Here is an 18,135-nt window from a genome sequence, read left to right as displayed (position 1 = left end):
ATAGAGGTGGCTGCAGACAGTGGGAAGCAAGTTCAGTTCCTGGTGGAGGTTATGGGGATGATTTCTGACAGGGAGGGAGGCAGAGAAGATTCCAGAGGGCTGGGAGCGTGGGGGCGGGGTGATAGAGTTTGTGTGTGTGTGTGTAGGGGCTGCCAGGAAAGTGTTTGGACAGGCTGAGGGACATCACTGAATTTATGTTTTAGATAAACACTGTTGTGTGGAGAAGGGCCTGGAACAGAAGGTAGCTGGAGGTGGGAGGTAGGGGGCAAGGTGAGAGTCAGGGGTCCTGCTCCAGCGATGGAGACGGATGACGGGGGCTTGAAGCAGCGGGAACAGCTCAAGCTTGATTGTTTGCTGCCTGCCCCAGTGACCCACGCCATGGCATGATCTCCTTCCGCCTCACAATTACCCTACTTCACACTGTTGTGTTGGTGTTCATAATAAGCAGAATTATTACGCGCTTGCTGTGTGTTAGACGCTGTGTTAAGTGCTCTCCATGGAGTGCCTCATTTAATCCTCACACAGCCCTGTGAAGTGACTAGCTCCAGTTTACACACGAGGAAATTAAAACTGAGAGATCACAAAGCTAAAGAATGGCAGGACTGGAGTTCATATCCAGGCAGCCTGACTCGAGAGTCGGTGTCATTATCCGCACACTATACTGCTTCCCCAGTAAGAAGAGTGAGATGTATACAGATGGCAGGCCAGAAACCCTGGGCAGTGGTAGGCATGGGTATAGAATGGCAGGGCCTGGGCAAAGACTGAGGTGAGCAAGAGGGAAGAGTCTAGGGTGCCTCCCAGTGCCCGGCTGTGTGGAGGGTGGACGGTCGCCTCTCAGAGGTTACTGCCCATGGTGGGAGAAGAGCAGGCTTGGGGAGGAGGAGGAGTTGGGGTTTGGACGTATTTTGTGCTTGAGGCCCGTGGAAGGTCCTGTGTGAGGCCCTGCATCAGCTGGATAGAGCTCAGCAGAGGGGCTGACATTACCCCCAGGCCAAGCCCCCGAGGGTTCAGGTGAGGCAGGAGCTAGTGAGTGCAGAGCAGAGCTTGAGGTCCTCCCCAGCCTCCCAGACCCGTTCAGGCCATGCTGAGAGCTGTGGTGGCAACCCTGTCATTTCCTTTGAAGATATGGCTCTGTGACAGGGAAGATTCTGCCAAGACCCTCGTGGTCCCTTGCTCCTCTGGGCCCGCACTGCCCATATAGGAACAGGAGAGGCTGGCAGACCTGGCTGGGGCCTGGGCCTGGGCTGAGAGCCCCCCAGTTTGGGCCAGCGTGGAGCGAGGTGGACAGTCTTTCAGAGGCCCCTTCCCGAAGCACTGCTGTGGCTGAGTAAAAGGAGGGAGATGTGTTTGCAAAACTGCCCCTCTGTGCTGGCTGAGAGGCTGGGTCCTCTGTAGGTACATTTGTGGTCAGGGCCTGACCTCTGGGATCAGGTGACTGGGAAGCCTGTGACCAGGGTGGGGCCTCCGGGGGCATGGATTGGGCCCCAGCTGAGTTGTGACTGCAGTGGAAGGATGGGGGTCTCCTGAGCTCCTCTGACCTGGCTCAGAGGGCAGGGAGCAGAGCTGCCTCCGTCCCGGGAACTACAGCTCAGCCTTCCAAGGGACCCTCTTGGACAGGGCCCACCTTGGCCTGTTTGTGAGGCATCCCGGCTGGTTTCTCGCGGCCGCACCTGGGACATGCCCTAGGGCATTCTCCATGCACAGCCCCAGAGTCCAGACCCTGAGCCCTTTTAGGCTCAGAGCCTGGTCATCTCACTGGGCAAGTTCCTTAATTGCTTTGGCCTTGGTCTGCTCACAGCCAAGCCCTCCCTCACACGGTCGCTCTGAGTATTAAATTGTATGGTCAGTGCTTCACGCAGGGCCTGACTGCAGAAGGTGCATGGGAAATGCCTGTCCCTGTCCCCCCTCACAGCCGTTGTCACTGCTGCTGGCTACCTTGTGGTGCTGGTCTCCTTCTTGGCGCAACAGAGGGATGGGTGGTGGGTATGGCTGCCTCACTGCTCACCTGGCCTGGTCTGAGTGTCCCTTCACCATCGCCACTACCATGCAGGAGCCTGATACTCTCCAGTCTGGCCTCCTGGGTACCTTTGGAAGCCCTGGAGGGACAGGCTGTTGCATCGTGCCCACTCCCCATCCCCGGGAGAAATGTGGCCTCAGGCAGGCCACGGGGTCCCCAGCTGAGATGTGAACCTGAGAGGCCTGGACTCTAAGGCCTTTGGCAGCTCCTCTGCCTTGGCTTGATGCGGGACCCCTCCTCCTCCCCAGGTGACGGGGTTTGACAGCGTGGATGATGAGTCCAAGCACAGCGAACACATGTTCTCAGAAAGGAGCCCCAGCCCAGACATCTGGACCAGTGAGCAGAACCCGCCCTACAGCTACTACCTGTACTACATGTACGCCAACATCATGGTGCTCAACAACCTCCGCAGGTGGGTGAGCTCAGCCCCGCACACACGCCCGCACACCTCAAACCCAGGCACACAGCCCAGCACACGACACAGGGCCCACGCCCACAGGGCCACACATGCAGGCATGCCCACTACAACACAGACACGATCACACATACAATGCAGCCAAACCCCTTGCCTGTACACACGTGTTCATACACACACCCACCAACACCTACATGTGTACCTGTCCCTCTGATATGATACAGACAGGCTGTGCCAGCACACACTCATGTTCACCATACCGACAGTGCTCACACGTGCATTTACTCATGCAACAAATTATTGCACCTGCTATGTGACAGGCACTGTCCTAGGCAATGGACATATAAGAGGGAACAAAACAGACTAAATCCATGCCTTCATGGAACTTACATCCCGTGGTCTCACATGCACAGGCTGCCACCAAGGCACGCACACACGGCAGGAGTCGGGTGCCCAGGGCAGCAGGACACTGAGCCATTCATGCCCCTCTGTGGGCACCTAGCATCCTGCCCTGCTGGGCTGCGGGGCCTCATAGCTCAGCCTACGCCAATGCTAGTTTGTGGGAGTGGAGGTTCTGAATGGGCCATGATTGCAAGAAGATGGCCTAGTGTTGGGGTGGGGGCAGTCCTGGGCTGAGCTTTCGGAGATAGGGGCTCTAGTGCTGGCTCTGCTGCGGCCCTGCTCAGTGGATTCTAACGTCTGACTCCACTCTCCAGGTTTGCCCATTCTCCTAACAAAGAGGTTGGACTCGATGGTTTCTCATGGCTTTTCCTGCTCTGAAGGTCTATGAATCTGGGCTACAAGGCCTGGTGCAGAGGGGAAGGAGAGAAGTCGATGGAGGATAGGGCAGGCTCTCTTTCTACCACCTGGGGTAGAGGGAACAGGCCCCTCTCTGTTCCCCAGAGATGGTGGCTCTTGGTTCTGAGGAGCTCTGGGCCTGGGCCTCTGCATTTTGGGAGTGGTAGTTTCCAGGCTGCCCTGTGTCAGCTGTGTTGACCCTGCCATGGGTGACTGTCTCCCCTGGAGTAGGCCCTGAGCTAGGCATGCAGGCCCCAGGCCTGTGGGCCCTGGGCAGGGTGGACCGGGGTCCTTGCTGACCAAGAGCTTCGCTTCTCCTCCAGGGAACGAGGCCTGAGCACTTTCCTGTTCCGGCCTCACTGTGGGGAGGCTGGCTCCATCACCCACCTGGTGTCTGCTTTCCTGACTGCTGACAACATTTCCCATGGGCTGCTCCTCAAGAAGGTAACCAGGCCACTCATGGAAGCCTGCCCTGCAGTGATGGTCCTGCCCTGGGCTCCCTGGGGAGGAATGGGATCTCCTGGGCTCCTGTCCGTCCCTCTGGTCAGTGAGGCTAAAAGGCTGGGACCTTTTTCTGGGCTCGGCTGTCTGTAGTCATCTTGGTTTCATATTTAATTATGAAAGTAATATAATCAAACACATCACAATTTGGATTTCCAAAAAATGGAGAAATGGAAAAAAAAACACCCTTACTGCTGTTAATAGAAACAGCCATTATTAGCTTTTTAGTATTTATAATAATTCTCATCTTTTTTACCAGAGCATATTTCTAATGTGCTTATTATCATAATGAACACAGATTTTTGGTTCCTGCTTTGTCCCTTAACTTTGTATAACAAGCATTTTTCTGTGCCACAACATAATACAGTATCTATGCTCCTCATCGTAAAGGCTCTTGGAAGGATGGCCCACCACTTGGATGGTCTATAGTTGATTCAACCAATCTCCAAATGTTGGACAGTCCATCCAACTTTTCACTCGTGTAAATAATGCTACCATGAGCTTGGTGCATTTGGTCTTCTCCATAGTTTGGATTGCTTCCATAGGAACAATGTTTGCTCCAACTCCTCTCCTGTCCTGGTCCCTGCGAGGTCTTACCCACGTCACATTTCTGGGTGGGGCAGGCGCCACATCAGAAAACCACTCTAGCCCAGTCAGGTCTGCCCCTTCCCATGTCTGAGGAGCTGGGGTGTTTAGTCTCAACCTGAATGTTTGCGGTCAAAGCAACAAAACAACAAACCTGAAACGAGCCCTTAGGGTCAGCGCTGGGGGAGGGGAGCTGAGTATGTAGGTTGGGGTCAGCCCAGGGCCTTGCAGCTGCCCTTCCTGCCCTGAGCTGTGCCTCCAGTCTGGAGCTAAGAGGGCGCACTTCTTACAGTGGGCAGGAGGATTGGGCGTATGCTGCAGGGATGAGGTGGACGTAGAGGTGGGGAAGGTGAGGCTGGGGTTGGGTGTCCTGGCTTTGGGGACCTTGGGCTTGGTTAGGGACTTGCACAGACACTGCCTAGACCCCTGGTTTCCACGGATGAATGCTCCTCCTCTCCTCCTTCCTTCCCTCCTCTCCCATCTCTGGCACTTGTCACCTGAGTTTGGTGGTTCTTTTGCAGAGTCCGGTGTTGCAGTATCTCTACTACCTTGCTCAGATCCCCATTGCCATGTCTCCTCTTAGCAACAACAGTCTGTTCCTCGAATATTCCAGAAACCCTCTGAGGGAATTCCTGCACAAAGGACTGCAGGTTTCCCTCTCCACCGATGACCCCATGCAGTTCCATTACACGAAGGTGAGGACTTCGGGGAAGGTGCGGACTTAGGTGCCCAGTCCTGGCCTCTCCCCTCACGGCAGGTACCTGAGCACATGGCTCGGTTCTGCTTTCAGGGTGGGGCTGGTGGCCTAGTGAAGATAAGACATGAGCTCCTGGGGAGGGAAAAGGGTTCCTTCCAGGAGCCCTGTCTTTGGGGTCCTTGAATCCTTGAAGGCACAATTTCATTTCTTTGCTTTTCTCTGTTTTCCTTTCTTTGACATTTACTAGCTCTGTGATGTTGGTAAAGTTACTTGACCTCTTTGTATCTTATTCCTCTTCATCTGTAAAATAGGGATAAAATTGTCTCTGCATCTACATTGTGAGGATTTATTAAGATAATGAATCAAAGAGTCTAATATAGTGTCTGCATGTAGCATGTATTCAAAATGTTAGCTACCATTTTTATTAATACTGTTATTATTCTTACACTTTGGATCTCTGGGGAAAGAGAAAAGGGAAAGGCAATGTCATTCGTGGGGACCAGCCATTTGTGTACCCAGCACGTTTTGATGGTGTCGATAAGACCAGCCACTGATTAGTAAAAATAGAAATGCCAGAGTCTTCTAGGATAGATTCTCTAAGCTTTTGGTCCCAGGACCCCTTTATACTTGAGGCCCTCAGAGAGCTGTTGTTTATAATGTGAGTTATATCTAGTGATATTTAACTGTTAGAAACTGAGAAACTGAAAAATATTAACGCATTTAAAAATAACATTAATAAACCTATTAAATGTTAACATAAATAGCAATTTTTGTGAAAAGTAACCATATTTCCAAAAAAAAAAAATGGCATTGAGAATGGCATTGTTTGTTTTACATTTTTGCTAATCTCTTTAATGTTGGGTTTAATAGAAGCTGGATTCTCATCTCTGCTTCTGCAGTCAATCTGTTGTGATAGATTGTTTTTATCAAAGTATATGAAGAAACTCTTGCTTCACAAAGATACATAGTTGGAAAAGGGATGACCTTTCAAAAGGCCTCGGGGAGCCCCCCGGGATCTTTGGACCATAGTTTGAGAATCGCTGCTGTAGGATACCGAGGCAATGGGGTGGAGAAGAGCTAATGGAAGGGCTTGTGATGAATGTCAGACATTTCACACCCTAGAAGATAAAGTGAAAGCACAGCTCAAACCCAAATCCTTTTGGGATTGTACTGTCTTACACTTGACCATTTCTCATTCTTATTTAATGTTCTATCTCTGCTCTTAGTACTTTACTCAGATTAACTTTTATTTTTGGACAATCTTAAGAAAATGATGTGTTAAATGAAAAGCAAAGCTATAGAGAAGATACTAAAAGTGTGCAAGACCAGGGAGATTGTCAAAGGAGAGCAGAGGCTGGCAGCCCCGTGCCTGACACAGGGCTTCAAACATGTGTTGGTCAACAAATAAACGTGTAGGTGTTCTTTGATAGATCTCTCTTTGGAAACCTGAGATCACACACAAAAAAGATCTTAGGAGTTCATAACTTAAGGGGGGATGTTGTTTTGGTTATCCAGATGCCAGACATCAAAGACAAATTACATCTGCAATGTCTGTCTGATGTTTCTAGCTTTGGAAATATGTGAAGAATTGGAATGGCTATTCTACCATCTAATACATTTCCTTTGGGGGGGGGTCTAGGAAGCACTTATGGAAGAATACGCAATTGCAGCTCAAGTGTGGAAGCTGAGCACGTGTGACCTGTGCGAAATCGCCAGGAACAGTGTGCTGCAGAGCGGCCTCTCGCATCAGGTACGGTGTGTGACGGCACTGCCCTGTCTCTCCCGTGCTTTCAACACATGTACAATGAAGGCCTGCTGTGTGCACTGGGGTCAGTGATGAACAGAACAAGCAGGGTCTTTGTCACACTGACACTCATGTTCTGGGGGAGCATCCTGGGGAGACTCCTGAATTTTCATGGCTGCTCTGTCACCCTTTTCAAACCTCTACAAATGTCACCTCCTTAGAGAGGCCTTCCCTGATCATCTGTTCTACAACAGACACACACTTGCCATCATTCTCCATCCCTTAACCTGTTTTTCTTCATAACATTTATTACTACTGACATCGTAATATAAAACACGTCGTAGTTATGTGTTTTTCTGTCTTTTCTTCTAGAATGTAAGTTCCATTAGGGTAGAGATTGTTTTGTTCAACATTTTATCCCTAGGGCCTAGAATAGTCCTTGGCACATAGTAGGCACTCAATATTTCTTGAATAGATGAACAGTATCTAGATTGAATTAAAAAACTCTAGGGATGGGACCTGGACATGAGTCTTTTTTTTTTCACAGTTCCCTAGGTGCTTCTGACGTGGAGCCAGGGTTGAGAACCATTGGTCTAGATGGTGTCTTAGGTCCCTAGGTACTTCCCCTGGGTGATGTCACTGGTATAGGAAGACGCCTGCATTGGTGCTACTCTTGTTGGATGCTGATGCAGAGAAGAGTTAAAGGCTCGAGATTCAATTTGTGCAGACTTGGTTCCTTGGACTGGCCCTCCCCAGAAACACCTGTCTGCCCTTGTCAGCTCTCAGGAGGGACTTAGAGTCTTGACGCCTTCACTTTGCCTTCATCAGTGCCAGCAAACTCTTGCAATTCTTATCTTTCCTTTCTGATTAAGGAAAGCAGTCAGAAATGTAGGGAATGAATGTGGTTGTCAGGGGGCCATCCTTGAGGGGACAGAAGCCAGGAGGATTTTATAAGAGCCTTGTGGGGAAAGAGGGACATCGGCTTCAGAGGGACTCGTCTGATTTGGTGTGGCTAATGTCAAAGCTGCTATGTGGATACAGAAAGTGAATCTAAGGTATACTGTTTCTTTGTATTTCTCTTGGTCCACAGGAAAAGCAAAGGTTTCTGGGACACAGTTACTATAAAGAAGGACCTGAAGGAAATGATATTCGAAAGACAAACGTTGCTCAGATCCGGATGGCGTTCCGACACGAGACCTTATGCAATGAACTCAGCTTCCTGTCTGACGCCATGAAATCAGAAGAGATCACAGCCCTGACCAAATAGGTCCAGCACTGGACGTGCAATTTAACTTTGATTTAATTTCAAGTCTGCTGTGATTAACAGTGGTCGAGATACCAAATTAGGACTTTCCATGGAGAGGATGCCTCTGAAGAACTTGCAAACTAGTGATTTTAGTCGCACTGTTCACTTTAAGATCTAACGTGCCCACTTCTGTTAATATTTCTGAGTAATAGATGGTGACTCCTCCTTGGGGATCTGGGAGCCGGACATTTGTCTGTACTCATTCCTAATTTGCCAAATATTTCTTTTGAAACCACTAGTGCTTGCATTGTTGGGGCCAGGATCTTCCACGGTCCAATGCCCACTGACATGAGGTCTGGTTTTCTGCCATAGTCCTCTATCGGCCCTGCAGGCTAGTTGGTAGTTGTTCATTTCAGCCTCTGGCTGGCTGGTTGCCTTAAGCAAAATCAATTTCAAAGCTCCCTTTCATAAAGGAGCTACTTTGAGAGAATTAAAATAGAAAACTTTTTCTTGACAATTTGCATTTTTTATGAATTTCTTAAACTGTTTTATTTAGCCCTCATCCCTCCTTTCTATTTAAGAAGCCAAATGTGCACAATGAAACAACCACTCCTGTCTGTGTCTTGGTTTCGTCATCTGAAAAGTGAGGGTTGGGACTAGAGGAGTGGTTTTCAAACAGTGTTCTGTGAATGCCCCTCCAGGACCACTTCAGGGTAGGGGAGGGCAGTGGGAGTGAGGTTCTGGGTGCTGCCTTTACTTCCTCAAAGCGACTCTGTTTTATCAGTTTGATGTTGGGGCTTCCACATATTTTCATTTGAACTAAGGACTTTGAAAAGCACAGGACTAGATGATCTCTGTTCCTCTTGGCTCAAATATTCTATGATGGTAGCCCAATTATCATTTTACTTATGAAGAGTTAGGGCCAGAGAAGTGAAATTTGCTTCAGGTCACACAGCTAATAAGTAACAGGACTAGAACCAGGTCTCCTTGCTGCTAATCCAGGCCCTTCCCCGCTATTCCATTAGGCCTGACCAGTGGAAGATTTTTTTATCATTGTAACCTGATGCATTTTTTTTTAAGGTGAAATTTCTTCCTTACCTAATGCGCAGACTTCTTCAGAAGATATAAGTGGTCCCAGGGGCTAGGTTGAAAGCATTTTTTAAGACCCATCTGAATTTAAGCTTCACCAATGTACTCTCCATCTGTGTTACTAGTGCCTGGTACATAGTAGGTGCTCAATAAATGTATATTGAATAACTGAATAATTTCTCTTTTGGCACCTTTTTCAGGATATATGCTCCTAGTACTCAACAAGCTGCTGGAGGACCTTCCTGTCTATCTCTGTGGGCAAATGCAGACTACAGGATGTCCTTCTGAATCACTTCAGAGTTAGAAGAACCTTATTTTTGCCTGTGAAAATGCTTATTTGACTTTAGATTGTCTTGTCCTGTGACTTTATAATACTTGTCCCTTCCACTGGTCAACTCAGCATATGGAACAATAAATGTAGTCTTACATATGCTATCTTATAGCTAATCATGAAATTGAATGAAAATTTATCTTAGGCATTCATTATTTTTGAAAAGCCCCCATTTGTATACATTTGTCTTAACATAAGTATCATACAGTTTTTCATTGTCATTTTATCTGTATCAAGTATTTGTTTTTAACTAAATAAAGTCTGTTAGGACTGTGACTCAATGATGTCAAGTTAATACTATTTAAAGCAAATGTTTAAGTTTTTTACTTTAAGAAAAGATTGGGCATTCTGAAAAGCTACCAATAATAACTACTAATTTTTCTTTTACTAGGACTCAGACATGGATGACATTCACTAGGAAAACTCAAAATGTTCAAACTGAGGCTCGTTAGAGCCTGAAGGTGTACCTTTGCTCTCTTTTTCTCTAACTTCCGCCTTGTTACGGCTTGTGAGCAAACCACACATGTTCATTTCCTTTTCCCTGGACATTACTTTAGTCTGTGCAGCCAACACTTGTTGGATTTTACTTGTCCTGCAAACTTTTCAGACAACTTTTTCTTTCTTTTTTGTTTTTGGTGAGGAAGATTGTCCCTGAGCTAACATCTGTGTCCGTCTTCCTCTATTTTGTATGTGGGATGTCGCCACAGCATGGCTTGATAAGCAGTGTGTAGGTCTGCGCCTGGGATCTGAACCCGTGAACCCTGGGCCGCTGAAGCGAAGCATGTGTACTTAACTAGTACACCACTGCCACCTGGCCAGCCTCTCAGACACCTTTTTCTATAGCACTTTGCACTTTTATTACATCATTGTACCTAACTGGGCTTTTTAGGGGGTGAATCCCTCCTTTATTTTGTGTTTGCAGTTGCAATCAAAGGCCATTGTATACTAGCCCAAGTTTCTAAAAGAACAGTTTTTGAGGTATGTTATCCGTTACTCTAAAAGGCTCGAGTTCACATTATGTGTTCCTTCAAACAGCATTGCTGAAATGATCAATGTCATTGCTCTTTGCCACATGAACACAAGTCACAGCTCCTGGGGTGGTACTTACCAAGTGTGTCTTGGGTCTTTACTTCCTCTTATCTTGGATTAAAGCAGAGTTGAAAGCATATCCCTCTGGCTTTCTCTCTACTTGTTTCTGAGTGCTGTGTTGGTGAAACAACACTCATCTTTTTCTGGGTCTGAAGACACAACTGAAGGTGATATGTTGGTAATATACCTGAGTATTCTATACCTGAAACTATGACTGTTACAAAGAACAAGTGTAACTAATTGCAATAAAAGGAACGCTAATTAGACAAACACAGTTCCTTGGAAATTTTTACACCCTCAACCACTAAATAAATATTTTATTAGAAAGATAGAGGATGCCAGAAAGTAAGACTACAGACAGCTTCAAGTATCAAAATACATCTGTGAGGAGGCTTTTATGTCTTTTGATACCAAAATGTGTACTTCTCCATGATGATACACACCAGTAAATTTAATTACAAAGTGCTGTTCCTTATAAATGGCTTTCCTCTTCTCAGCACTAAGATTCTAACATGCTTCTCTAATTATAGTCTTTTATCTTGGAAATGATTTTACAGGGTAAACATCAAAACTACTTTTTATCAATTATTTTACTGATTGGAGTATTTATCGATTATTTTTACAGCCCAATAGGGTAAAAAGACATGAAAACATGAAAGTCTGTTGTCACCTGTTTATATTATATTGTCATTGTGTTGCCCATCATGAATGTGGGTGATTGGCTGATTTCCCTAATCTCCAAGTAGTTTTCTTATTTTTGGATAGATCACGTAAGAATGAAGAAAAAACCAGTTAAATTCTTCGGACTGTCTTTTACTGGATCCAACTTCCTAATGTTAAAAATCACTGAACCAGAAGATATTTTTAAGCAGCCTTATTTCCCAGACATATATTAGGTGCAAGGAAATCGAGTCCAATTTGAAATGAATTTTAAAACATAGCACACAAACATCACAACCCCCTAGAGCACAATACAAAACAGTCTTCCAAAGAATGTAAACATTTAGTAGATAAGAATGTGAAACTATGTGATAAGGAAAAAATCTCTTCAATTAGCTAAAATTTACTTGCTAAAGATTATTTATTGCACAATATATCAGTTTGTCCTAAGAATAAAACAGATAGTATTATTCTCAACTTCTAAATTCAGTACATAGTCAAATCTATTTTCTCAAACTAAAGTTCTACAGCATTATAAACCCTTTGTTACTGAGTTAGGCTAGGGAAAACTTTATAACTTATAAAACAAATTCTTTAGAGTTTATGAAACCATTTCACACATCCTAGAAGGCACGCATTATATTTCCTATCATAGTAAGTGCATTTAAGTACTTCATATTAAAAAAAGACAAAGCTGTACAGAATACAAAAAGTGTACATTTCATCCATTAAATAAATTTACAACTTTTATGATTAGTTATTACAGTAGAACCTACCTAACATTCACATCTAAAGAATTATCACTCAGTTTAATGGAGTGAGCAAAAAACTGTGCTCATTTATTTGATAAGGCTAATAAAAACATTTTACATTTCACAGTAGATCAGTTAGTATCTTGGAGCTCATATTGGAAAATAAGAAGATTTAGGCAATATCAAGTCACTGGGCTCACTGTTAAATAATTCCTTGAAAGGTGAAGCACTCTGGGGAATAAAATCATTGGCTATACCAAGAAAGATCAAAAAATCTGTAAAGCAAGTTTGTTTATTTTCAGAAACATTCTTCAATTAGGCAATCTGACTTAGACTCAGCAAGTCTAATCCAAAAGGACAATTTAAAATCTTGGATCTGGAAAAGATCTCAGAGGATCATCTATCCCAAGGTTTTAAAAATATGTCACATGGAATACTAAGAATCCATGGAGGAGATTCAGAGTTTGACTTAAAACTAATTTAAAAAAATATTTTTTGGAAAAAAAATTAATGTTAAAAAGGTCCCATCACATAACTTGTGTTAGCAAATTCTAATATACTGGATTATCACCAATGCATTAATACATGTTTTCACTGGTTGATTTTATAATATTTAGTTATTATAGCATATAAAGTTTATATAAGGAAATTTATATTAATGAAATACGACTTTTATATAGTGGGGTAGGGTACATGCATGTAGGGGTTCTGAGTGAGATTTTACTTGAAAAAAGAAAAAGGTTCTACGGCTGAAATAAGGTGTGAAAACCACAGATAAAGTCTCAGTTTCTAAAGTAGGAACCTACAAACCAGAGGAAGGGGCCTCCTCAAGGTCACACAACCATCAAGCGCACTGTCAGGTTGCTATGATGGAGTCCCCAGTACTCTGCTTGCACAAACAACCATAGTGAGTGTTTAGCTATTTGGTACTGAGCTGACCCCATCATGAACGTCAATCAATTAGTTATCAGTATTTTTGGGGTAAAATCAAGCTACCTTTGGTCAGACATTTTTCCTAGAAATGAATTACTTAATTTGCATGCCTATTAAAATCCTAGTATCCAAAAATTCTGCCATCAATAAGCAGCAACTTAAATTGTGTACTTTGGTACTTTGGAAAATAGTACTATTTGCAACTTGCCAATAATAAGTGAGAAAAGTTACGTGGAATGTTAACATACTTTTTAAAGGAGACTAGTTATATTTTATGCTGAAATGTTAATATTTAGCATAAAACAAAAATTTTACAGTATAAGCGAAATTTTAAAAAATGGTTTGAGTGCCACTGAATGTCGTGATTCCATTATAACTATACTCTTTCAGAGTATTTCAAAGTACAGTGAAACAATAAGAAACCAAGTTATCTCCTAATTTTCAGAGGTGTTTTATGTACATATGGTTAAAAGGCTACAACCTATTTTCTTCTCTCTTAATGTAAGAAATTTGAGGACTTTGAGGCTTCAGAAAGATGCTTTCAAGAAAATAAAAGCACCATAAACCAATATTGAATGATTTATCATAATTTGGAAATATGAAATTTATGAGCTGTGATGAAGAAAAATTTTCTTCTGAAACTCCAAGATGCGTGAGCATTATCAAAAGCTATTGAGAACAATTTCCAAGCTGTAGGAAAGCATTTCCAGAACAGCCAAGAAGATTCCCCAGCAGATACCCATTTACAAGGCAAAGTCACGCCCAACTTTACAGTCCTTACTAAAACTATACAACATGGAAAAAAAAAAGACTTTTAAGTAAAAAACATGTAGTTCCAAAACACACTGCTAAAGTTGTGAAATAATTATGGATGATTTCAAGTAAAAATTATTAAAGGAGCAATAATTAACCACAAGGGGGCATATATACTCCTTAGATTCCAGCAGAAAGACTAATTTAAGTAGTAACATGCACTTTGATGTATTCTACATTTTCAGTCATTTAAAATTTTCTCAGATGGCTACAACTTTTTAACATTCCAGGTTTATTTTAAACCTAACTAAATAGATTCCAGAATACTCCTACCCTGAAAAATAGAAGTGTTTCAGAAGCCTCTGGAAATGTTGCTGTTACCTCAGCAAAAGATTCAAGAGCAATTAGTTCTAATATATATTAGAACAGACAAATAAGAGGAAAATATAGCCTAAAATAGTAGCAAATTTTAGTTTACCGTAAACGGAAGACATGGAAAGTTTATCAAAAGAAATGAGACAAATTGTCAGAATAGTGAAAATAAGAGGGTGGGGAAAATTGATTTCTCTGTGTCTGTGCCACAACATCCCTGAATGCTTCCCCCATGACCAAAGTGTTTGTAGCCCACAACAGCAACAGAACACTTCTCCCCAAGGTCATGGCCTGTGGGGCTGGCCTGCCTCATCAGCCATGTTAAGAATATAGTTAGCCATATCATCTTCAGTGGGTGCATCTGACACCACCCAAGACTCATTTGCTCCAGTCATCTGTAGGCGACAAATAGGGCAATTCCTGTGTCGATCACTCCTATTAGAGAAGTCAAAGAAAGAACAGTTTTTCTTTTCCTTCTTTTTAAAAAACAGGTTTGTTTGAAAAGTAATACATGTACGTAGTTTTTAAAACAAGTAAACATCATAAAAGTATACAGTGAAAAATAAACCTTTCCCTCCCGCCCAATCTTTAATTCTTATCCCCAGGGTAACGACTGTTACCGGTTTCTTCCATACTCTTCTATAGATAGACTAAGCACGATCAAGCTGGTGTGCATATGTACATCACTGCTCTTTTTACTTGGCTATACATCTTGTAGGACGTTATGTATCAGCACATGTTAGAACTGTCTATTCTTTTTAAATATACACTGCATGGATAGGCCATAATTCATTTAACTAGTCTCCCATAGGACATTTAGGTTTTTTCCTGTCTTTTGCCACTATAAACAACAGAATGGAAGCATTCAAGGCTTAAAATAAAAGATGAACTTTACATGCAGAATAATTTTCTGATAGGGAAAGAACTTATATATGATTGCTTAAATAAGACTACGTTTTCCAGAGGGAATTTTTGTCTTGTCAAATATTATTTTGGAAATTTCAAAAATACCATATTTGAGCCAGAAACATGTCATACGGGGAAAATTTTTTTCTCTTCATCTCTCAGTGAAATCTGAGACGAAAGTAATTAAATTATATCAATTGCTCTTTGGCTTTTGTGCAAAAATCTAGAAATCTGTTCCAAAAACTAAATGTGAAAGCTAGAGCTGGCACATATTATTCAGATTCATTTCTGGCTCCTCAGAGAACCAGATTTTACAAGATAATTATGTGTGCTCTTCGGTGCACAAAAATCACAATTTTAAAACAGTCAACTTCTGCTTCTGGTCAACAGGGACCAAATTTATCTTCCCACTTAAAACAACTATAAAACACAGGGCAAAATACAGTCATGTGCCACATAATGACGTTTCAGCCAACGACAGACCACATATATGACGGAAGTCCCATAAGATTAGCACCACATAGCCTAGGCATGTAGTGGGCTATACCATCTAAGTTTATATAAGTACAGTCTATGACGTTCACACAACAACAAAATCACTTAACAATGCATTTCTCAGAACATATCCCTGTCGTTAAGCGACGCATGATTGTACATGAAACAACGGTTTTCAACACTGGACATCAGATGACGAAGGACAATAATCCTTGAGAGATGCGAAGCAAAAGAAGGTGAGCCCTAAAACTGCCCCAGCTTACTGCCTTGAGAGTTTCCAGGCTGCAGAGCAAGCAGGGGAAACCTAGATGCAGCCTGGCAGACACGCTGAGTTGAAGAGACAGAGCTGAGAATCTCGGGAGGCCAAGGCAGCTAGAGTTCACAGAGCAGAGTACTGGAGAGGAGAACCCCACACAAATGGAGAATTCTAGAATCTACTGAAATGTCCCTCTAGAGTATATTCAGCAGAGTAATGGCTAGTGTGTGCATCTGAGGAAACTAATGGAAGCTGAGGAATGACCAAAGGATTTGAGGAAAGAGTATCTAAAGCGCACACAGGGCCTGGGATGTTGCCTGTTCCCACCAGCCAGACTAGAAAACCTCATAATTCATGCAGCATTGAGTACAGTACTCTGAAGGGTCTTGCCTCATTAGTGGGGCATAATTAGCTCTCAACTAAACACAGCTCTGGTCCTGTCTAACAAACCATAAAAGCAAGACTCGAAAGGATCAAACCGTTTCCAAGTAATTATATTCCAGAACAAAGCTCAAGAATATTTATAGGAATACAAAAATATCCAGTACCCAAAAAGGTAAAAATCACAATGTCTGGCACCCAATCAAGAACTACCAGGCATACAAAGAAGCAGAAAAATACAACCCAAAATGAAGAGAAAAATCAATGAAAACCAACTCAGAACTGAGAGGAGTTCAAGATGGTGGCGTAGAAAGACTCTGAACTCACCTCTTCCCACGGACACTACAAATTTACAGCTACATATGGAATAATTTTCCTCTGAAAAGGACTTGAGAACTGGACAAGAGCATCTCTACAACCCAGGATAAAAGAGACACACAGAGAACGGTAGGGGAGACAAAGACTTGGTCTTGCTCAGGATCCCACCCCAGGCATGGTGTCCCATAATCAGGAAGGGATCCCCAAAATATGAACTTTCCCCCAAGGAGTGAAGGGACGGTGCCACATATCAGGCACCTCAACCCTTAGGTCTGGCAGTGAAAAGATGAGCCCCCAAAACGTATGGTTTTGAAAATCAACAGGGATTAAGTCCAGGGCAAACATGGAAATGTAGGGAATGGAAAACTCACTCTTAAACAGTTTGCATGTAGACCTACTCACCCTAAAATTGAGTGCAAAAGCAAGAGTTTGAAAAGTGCCCAGCCACAAGAGAGGGAGACCAACTTACTGTTCCTAAACTGGCTGCTGGAGAGGCAGGAACCTATAGTGACTTTCTCCAGGGACAGAAACCCCGGCAAATGCCATTTCTGGTGCCTTCCCACTAGCTTGCTAGCCCTGGTGGGCGTGCTCTGCCCCCCATCCACCCCACACAGCAGCCCTTGACAACTGGGACAGGTAAGTGTCCCACGTGCCACCCTCCCAGCACAGTAGCCATGCTGCAACCAGGCTGGCCAAGAGCCCTGCACTCTGCCCACTCTGTGCAGTAGTGGGCCACGTGGGGGCTGGGTGAACACCCTGTGCCTTGCCCTCCTCATGCAGCAGCTGTGCAACAACTGGTCAGGGCAAGTGCCCTGAGCCCCACCCACCCCACACCACAGCCACACCACAACCGTGCCAGATGAATGCATTATGCCCTGCCCTCACTGCACAGCAGCCACAACCCTGCCACAACTGGCAGAGACACATAGTCCACACAAAGGACATCCCTTAAGTTCCTGGCTCTGGAGGCCAGGGGAGATTGCACTTATGGGCCTCATGTATCATCTCCTACACAAGACCACTCCTTCAAGACTGGGAGAGGTAGCTGTTTCGCCTAATACATACAAACACAGAGAGTCAGGCAAAATGAGGAGACAAAGAAATATGTTCCAAACCGAAAAACAAGACAAATCCCCAGAAAAAGACCTTAATGAAAAGGAGATAAGCAACCTACCTGATACAGAGTTCAAAGTAATGTTCATAAAGATGCTCACTGACCTCAAGAAAAGAATGGATGAACACAGTGAGAACTTCAACAAAGAGACAGAAAATATAACAAAGCGCCAATCAGAAGTTTATAACTGCACTGAAAAACACACCAGAGGGATTCAACAACAGAACAGATGAAGTAGAATCATGAATCAGTGAACTGGAAGACAAAGCAACAGATCTCACCCAGACATAGCAGCATAATGAAAAGAGAATTAAAAAAGCAAAGATATCTTAAGGAACCTCTGGGACAACATCAAGTGGAATAACATTCACATTGTAGGGGCCCGAGAAGGAGAAGCGAGATAGAAAGAGTCAGAAAAAGTACTGAAGAAATAATGGATGAAAATTTCTCTAATCTGGGGAAGGAAACAGACATCTAGATCCAGGAAGCCCAGAGAGTTCCAAATATATGAACCCAAAGAGACCCACACCAAGACACATTATAATTAAAATGGTAAAAGTTAAGGATAAAGAGAATATTAAAAGCAACTAGAGGAAAACAATTTATTATGTACAAGGGAAACCCCATAAGGCTATCAGCAGATTTTTCAACAAAAACTTTACAGGCCAGAAGGGAGTGACATG

The 18,135-nt window shown here is 43.7% G+C and overlaps 2 protein-coding genes across 11 annotated transcripts in view; one reads left to right on the top strand and one right to left on the bottom strand.

The window, feature by feature from the left end:
- The window catches only part of AMPD3 (adenosine monophosphate deaminase 3), a 42,667-nt gene extending 32,968 nt beyond the window's left edge, over positions 1–9,699 (top strand). For 8 of the 9 annotated variants that reach the window (XM_087433218.1, XM_014782947.2, XM_087433219.1 and 5 more), the window contains exons 11-15: positions 2,266–2,429; positions 3,554–3,674; positions 4,838–5,011; positions 6,653–6,763; positions 7,848–9,699. In XM_087433218.1, coding sequence (XP_087289344.1) covers positions 2,266–2,429; positions 3,554–3,674; positions 4,838–5,011; positions 6,653–6,763; positions 7,848–8,024 — 747 coding nt within the window. In that variant the 3' untranslated portion in view covers positions 8,025–9,699. The remainder of the gene's footprint in view (positions 1–2,265; positions 2,430–3,553; positions 3,675–4,837; positions 5,012–6,652; positions 6,764–7,847) is intronic. The other variant, XM_087433217.1, reaches the window with a different exon arrangement.
- Positions 9,700–11,309: 1,610 nt separating this feature from the next.
- Positions 11,310–18,135, bottom strand: part of RNF141 (ring finger protein 141) — a 38,153-nt gene continuing 31,327 nt past the window's right edge. For both annotated transcript variants that reach the window (XM_004418430.3, XM_087433224.1), the window contains exon 6: positions 11,310–14,417. In XM_004418430.3, the coding sequence (XP_004418487.1) occupies positions 14,267–14,417 (151 nt within the window). In that variant the 3' untranslated portion in view covers positions 11,310–14,266. The remainder of the gene's footprint in view (positions 14,418–18,135) is intronic.

Source organism: Ceratotherium simum, chromosome 7 (assembly GCF_057802395.1).
Source record: "Ceratotherium simum simum isolate JZ-2026a chromosome 7, ASM5780239v1, whole genome shotgun sequence".
In the NCBI taxonomy this organism is placed as follows: Eukaryota; Metazoa; Chordata; class Mammalia; order Perissodactyla; family Rhinocerotidae; genus Ceratotherium; species Ceratotherium simum.
The sequence above is the reverse complement of the archived record's forward strand: the minus strand, read 5'-3'. Positions and strand labels throughout refer to the sequence as shown.